At 29.7% G+C, this 6,932-nt stretch overlaps 1 protein-coding gene across 1 annotated transcript; it reads left to right on the top strand.

Moving 5' to 3' along the window:
* On the top strand, positions 1–3,006 carry LOC107851691 (cyclin-D3-3). Its single transcript, XM_016696778.2, has 4 exons — positions 1–629; positions 1,519–1,720; positions 1,815–1,945; positions 2,552–3,006. The coding sequence occupies exons 1-4, from the start codon at positions 207–209 to the stop codon at positions 2,774–2,776; spliced, it is 981 nt and encodes a 326-aa protein (XP_016552264.2). The 5' UTR covers positions 1–206; the 3' UTR covers positions 2,777–3,006.
* Positions 3,007–6,932: the final 3,926 nt, after the last annotated feature.

Raw genomic sequence — 6,932 nt, 5'->3', positions numbered from 1 at the left:
GACCGAACGAAACCTAGGATTAATTGTATCTGTAGCCGACAATCTAACTCCGCCCCGTGTCCACAAAGGGCAAATATAAAAACACAAAAGATTTTCCCCACATAGTACAAATTACTCCCTGAACTCCCTTTCTTCTCTTCTTCCCAACACAGAAAAGAAATGAAGTAAATGAAAACAACCATCTATCTTCTTTTGTGAAGAAGAAGATGACATTTTTATTAGATTCTTTATATTGCAAAGATGAAACTATTGAAGTGTTAGAAGTAAAAAAACACAACTCAATCTCTTTGTTAAAAAATCAAGATTTGATATGTGAAGAAGAACAAGTGGAGTTAACTTCTTTATTGTCAAAAGAACAAGAAAATCATATGTATAATGTTGTAATAAACAACCCATGTTTGTCTTTATGTAGAAAAGAAGGTGTTGAGTTGATTCTTGAAGGTGTTGGTTATCATGGTTTTTGTGTTCAAACTGCTGTTGTTGCTGTTAACTATTTGGATAGGTTTCTTGTAAGGTTTGAGTTACAAAGTGAAAAGCAGCCGTGGATGATTCATCTTGTTGCTGTGACTTGTCTTTCTTTAGCTGCAAAAGTTGAGGAGACTCAAGTTCCTTTACTTCTGGATCTCCAAGTATGTTGTTGCAAAGTCTTAAGTCCTTTTTTTTGTTGTTGTTGTTGTCATTTGGTGTTTGGTATTTGTTTTGGTTTGTGGTTTGACTAATTTGGATTTGCATTGTGTAAGGTTGTTGAGAAATGGAATTTCCTGGTGTTTGGTGCTTGTTTTATGAGTCCTGATTAATCTGGATTCGTGTGTAAGAGTGTTATGGGAAATGCTCTTTTATTCTTAGGACCCCAAGAGTCACTGGGTGTTTGGTGCTTGTTTTATGAGTATGATTAATCTGGATTCGTGTGGAAAGGTGTTATGGCAAATGCTGTTTAATTCTTAGGACCCCAAGAGTCTGTTGGTGTTTGGTGCTTTGCTTTGTGGGTCTGTTAATCTAAATTTGTGTGTAAGACTTTAAAAAGGGAAATGCTCTCCCATTCCTGGGACCCCAATCTAAGGTTTATGAATAAGAGTGGTGGCACTTTGGTGCTTGCTTTGTGAGTTTGATTAATTTGGATTTGTGCATAAGACCGTTAAAAGGGGAAATGCGTCTTCATTCCTACAACTCCAATTAGAGTTCTATTAACTAGAGTGGAGTCACTTGGTGTTTGGTGATTACTTTGTGAGTCTGACTAATCTGGATTCGCATGTAAGACCATTAGAAAGGGAAATGCTCTACCACTCCTAGGACCCCAACCCGAGTTTTATGAAAAAGAGTGGAGTCACTTGGAGTTTGGTGCTTTAATCTAGATTTGGCGCATAAGACCATTTGAAAGGGAAATGCTCCTCCATTCCTAGGACGCCAACCGGTGTTTTATGAATACAAATGGAGGGATCTTATCCATTCACCAAAATTCTTGATAACAATTTCAATGTTGGGGTTATTGATTTGGGTGAATTATTGATTTATTTTTAGGTGGAGGAATCAAAATACTTGTTTGAGCCAAAAACAATTCAGAGAATGGAGCTATTGGTACTTTCTACACTCAAGTGGAAGATGAATCCAGTAACGCCATTTTCATTTCTTGATTACTTTTCCAGAAGGTTCGGATTAGACGATCACATTTGTTGTGAACTTCTTAGGAGATCTGAGAGGGTGCTTACATCCACACTTACTGGTAATTGCCAACTGAATTATTAGCTCTTTATAAAGCAAGATTAGTTCTTTGGCCTCTAGTATTTGCTGACTGATTATACTTTGAATACTTGCAGATCGGAGATTTATGTGTTATCGTCCTTCTGCTATGGCTGCTGCTACAATGTTACATGTTATTGATATGTTAGAGCCTTGCATTGGAGAAGAGTACCACGAACAACTTTTGAGCATTCTTGGAATAGTCAAGGTTAGTATATTTATCACTTCATGTCTTAATTCTAGTTAAATCTTTCTCCAATTTGTTGTACTAGTTGATAGTGCTCCACTTGCCAAGAGTCTATCGGAAACAGCCTTTCTACCTCAGCGGTAGAGGCAAGGTCTGTTTATACCTTTCCTAGACCCCACTTTGTGGGACTACATTGGGTACATTGTTGTTGTTGTCGGTAGTGCCCCACTTGTGGGATTATACTAGATATGTTTGTTGTTGTTGTTGTGCTAGTTGGTAGTAGTGGATCCAGTAATGTGTTATCAGTTTCGGAGAACCGTGTGCTCGAGGATCAATGTGACAACTAGTCTCCTTGATTTTAGTATTGACGCTCCAATTTGTGTTTTGAGCCTTTGAATAAGTCCACATTACCATTTGGATTTGTTGGCATGGTTTGGATTGAGAGTCGAGGGGTTTCAGCACGATGAAATTGCATGTTTTTCTATCCGAAGACTCATTGCGATTAGTGTCTTCATGATGCAATCGCGGTGAAGGGAATTTGGTTATGCATATAAAAAGTTAGTCGTACATTTCAGAATTCACGATGTTTAAATTCTGTTCTGATGGAAATCATATCGTGTTAAACAGGACAATGTGACAGATTGTTATAAGCTAGTCCAGGAGGCGGCTTCCAACATCGATTTCAACTCAAACAAACGCAAAATTGCTGCATCGCCCGGAAGCCCCATAGGAGTTATGGATGTGTCATTCAGTTCTGATAGCTCCAATGACTCGTGGGCGGTGGCTGCATCCGTTTCTTCTTCACCCGAGCCATCGTCAAAGAAGATTAGAACAAATGAGAAGGAAAAATGATGTTGCATATGGCACGAGATGATAAAGAGAGAGCTTTTATCCCTACATAGAATCTGAGTAGTAGACAATGCAGTTGCCAATACCCTTAAAATCAATCAATGGATTCTCAAACTTGTCTATGAACTAGTTTTTCCTAAGGAAACTATTTGGATATCAATTAGTTACACATCTATTGTGTCCAATAACATTGTGTTCTCATTATAATTCATAAGTTAAATTGCTCATAATCATATTTACATATTAAAATGCACTCTTTATTAGGAGGAAATTAAATCAAATTCTCTTGTGGAATGAGTGGGGTTCGAATTTTTAGTTTATTAGTTTTGAGTCAAAACTATACATATCTTTTAAACATGTTCTGAGAAATAATTTTTTTGTTTTTGGAGATGAGGGTATATCGAAAATAGTTTTTGTACCCCACAACAGTAGAAGTAGTAAAAATGAGTTGAGAATGTCTCTCAATTCTTCAATTAATTAAAAGTGACAAATGGATTTCATAATATTATTAAGTTAAAAAAAATAGTCTCTCAAAGAACTGGAGACAATTGTTCGACAACTGCATTAGTTGTTCAAACAGCTATCAATGTTGTCAACAACTTTGCATAGTCGTCGAATAATTTTGAACAGTTGTTGAACAACTTTTATAGTTCTTCGAATAATTAATGCAGTTGCCGAGAAAACTTTTACATTTGAAGGATTCCCACTTAATTGACACACTTATTTGTCCCTTTTAATTCTAAATTCCAAGTATATGTACCCATCCTCTTTGGAATTCACATAAAGAATTATATTGAGAATATCGTGGTTGAAATCTGACTCAATCCATTTTGCTTATTGGATTCATGATATCAACATATTCTTGTAATACAAATATCAAGTTTCAATTAAAATTATTAGATTCCGCCAAACTTTAGTTTTAATGATGAAATCCATTCTTAGAGGGAAGATTCTATTATCGACATTGGTGGAGCAATTCAATAATATACAAAGTTAAATTAATCTTTTGTTATGTATATTTAATAAATATCAAACTTTCTTTAACTTTTGTTTTTTTCTTTGTTTATTTATTTATTTATATTTTGAATTTTATTAATTAAAATTTTGACTATCCCACTGATCGTCCATCAGTTATCAGTTATTTATGTAGAAGTTGGAATTGCAGGATTTTTCGTTTGACCTTGCTGGAAGAGCTAATCATTTTTCTATGACTTTTATTTTCCTCGTTAAAATAACAAGTATCATAACTAGCTTTATCTTCTTCTTTTTTAATCAAAGCTAAACCCAAAGCTCTAGAAATTTTTTTCTCCGTATTAAAAGAAAATTGTATGCTTTTATTGAAACAAATTTTGTGCTTTTTTTGTGGCCTATCAAAAATTTTAAAATAAAATCCACTCTTTTCTCATTAATTACAAAAAATGTCATTTAAAAAATGTAGATAAATGTCATCACATGTGGCTTTTAGCCTTGCATTCATTTCCACAGGTGGGCCCTCATCTATCATCTATTTTTCATAAAAATTGTATTTCTCATTGTATTTAGGATGAATATGGGTACCTACATGTTACTTTTATTTAGGTTACTAGAAGTGCAAGATCCGTGTCAGCACGGGCCCAATAGTAGAACATGTGGATTGCAAGTTTTAAGTTTTAGAATTTATCTTGGAGTAGAAAATTTGAGCAGTAGAATATTTTTGTTAGTATGATTGAGCTGAGGGGATCACAATTGAAACCTTTTTTTAACCTTCTTGTTGAATTTTGTGATTAAAAATATAAAGAAAAAAGAGGCGTAAATCTGATGAAATAACTTAAATCAAATATCCAACAGATTATTGATTTTCAATATCGTAAAGATTAAGAATCATGTAAATTTACCCGATGAAGAGAATACATACCTTAGATTCGCTATTGTTTTGTTTAATTATTAATTTTAACACAGGAAAAGAGTGTTGTTTTTTAATAGAGAAGGAAGAGTTGAGATTTTCTTTTCTTTATTTTTTTTTAAAACAAAGAAATGCTAATTAATAGTGAGGAGCTGTAAAAAGTTGAGAAAGATGGCTACACATATTTGATAGAAAATTTGCTAATGTTAAAAAAGTGTGGAGTGTTTGGTAGCAAATTTGTGATAGATACACATGTTTTGTATTTAAATTTACTTTATTTATATTTAAATTAGTTGGTAAAATTCTTTTGCAAATAATCTTTATACTTCTTTTCTTTAATTTCTTTAAAATACAGTAAGAAAATTTACTCATGCTTTATTCTTCTCACACTTTACTACATACATTTTATCCTCTTTAAATCTCATTATGTCATTTTACCCTCTTTAAACATCACTGTACATTAAAATCACGATTGAAGCAGCTGAAACAGAAATCAGTCAATTTTTAAATTTTCTTTTGTTAATTATTGTTAATTACAGTACTTTTTATTTCATTTTCAAATAATATATGTTGCTATATATCTTCTTCTATACCGTCCCAATTTATGTGGCACTAATATAATTTTGATAGTTAATCAAATATTTTATGTTGACATATCATTTTGTTATTCTTATTTTTCTAATACATAAATGACTTATAATAAGGAGTCATATAGCAAAATCATCATTCGAAAGACGAAAATTTAATTTAAAACATTCAGAGTTAATTTTGCAGTTTACGTCTATTTTATTTTTTATTAAATATTATTTATTTTCTTAATACTTAGATGACATATAATAATTAATTAAAAGCAATTGATTATGTTATTACTATAAAAATTAATATAATTTTATATATCCAATAGTAATCATCGATAATTCACCAGAATAATATATTAATTAAATACGGGATGCTATATTTGCATATGCAAAATATAATACTATTAAACATTATTGGATAGTGCACTATATTTATCTTTCACAACAATAAAATTTTACTATATATTTTTCTTTATTTCTTTTTAACTTGATACATATTGACCCAACACAAATTCAAAGAAAATATTCATTAGAAATTAATTTTATTAAACTAAATTTATTAATTTTGTACTTTAAAAATTTAAAGTTAATTTTAAATAATAGTATTTCTATATAAGAAAAAAAAAATTAAAATTTAAATTTACTAAAATAAATAAATAAATAAAAAAATTATTTTTCTATATAAAATTCAATTAAAATAATAAAATTAATTTATTTTAAATATTTAGTTGTAATTAATTAAGAAAATTTTTTATATTGTCATGATTTATGCTGCATCGAGAAAATTTTGAGAGTTGAATAGAACTTTTATCTAGTTTGAAAAAAGTATTTTAACTTATTAATTATTGTGATTTATAATAATTTTTACGTAATTATCAAATAATATATCTACTCCTTGCGTCCCAATTTATGTGGCTTCTATACAATTTTGAGAGTCAACTAAAATTTTATATATCTTTTAAATATTTTAAGTTGTTAATTATTATGATTTACAATACTTTTTCCTTTATCTCAATTTATGTGGCATTTCTAAAATAATGAGAGTCAATAAAATTTCTATATGTCTTTTAAATATTTTAAATTATTAATTATTGTGATTTGTGGTAACAAATTAGCTTTTGAACATGATAGTCAATTAAATAAATAAAAAAAATTTACTTCCAATATGTAGTTATAGTTAATTAATATAAATTAATACAATATATTAAATATTTAAAGCATTATGATGAAATAATAGAATTATTATATATTGGGGTATGGTATGTAATTAAGTGGGAGTAGAGGTTTTTTTGGTAATTGCATAAGAGGTGATCGAAAATAATTTTTTATTTTCTCATGACTTATGCAGCACCGATAAAATTTTGAGAGTTGAATAGAACTTTTATCTATTTTTTAAAAAAATATTTTAACTTGTTAATTATTGTGATTTATAATAATTTTTACGTAATTATCAAATAATATATTTCATCATTGTATCCCAATTTATGTGGCTTCGATACAATTTTGAGAGTCATCTAAAATTTTATATATCTTCTAAATATTTAAGTTGTTAATTATAATGATTTGTAGTACTTTTTCTTTTATCTCAATTTATGTGGCATTGCTAAAATAATGAGAGTCAATAAAATTTCTATATGTCTTTTAAATATTTTAAGCTATTAATTATTGTGATATGTGGTAACAAATTAGTTTTGAACAT

The sequence above is a fragment of the Capsicum annuum genome, chromosome 12 (genome assembly GCF_002878395.1).
Source record: "Capsicum annuum cultivar UCD-10X-F1 chromosome 12, UCD10Xv1.1, whole genome shotgun sequence".
NCBI lineage: Eukaryota > Viridiplantae > Streptophyta > Magnoliopsida > Solanales > Solanaceae > Capsicum > Capsicum annuum.
Note: the sequence above shows the minus strand (reverse complement) of the source record. Positions and strands in the feature narration are given on the sequence as shown.

Bases quoted from the DNA above. Each gene is read 5' to 3' on its own strand.
- LOC107851691 (XM_016696778.2), top strand. From the start codon at position 207: ATGACATTTTTATTAGATTCTTTATATTGCAAAGATGAAACTATTGAA. The intron at 1,721-1,814 runs GTAATTGCCAAC...GAATACTTGCAG, and splicing joins GCTTACATCCACACTTACTG to ATCGGAGATTTATGTGTTAT. The intron at 1,946-2,551 runs GTTAGTATATTT...CGTGTTAAACAG, and splicing joins GCATTCTTGGAATAGTCAAG to GACAATGTGACAGATTGTTA.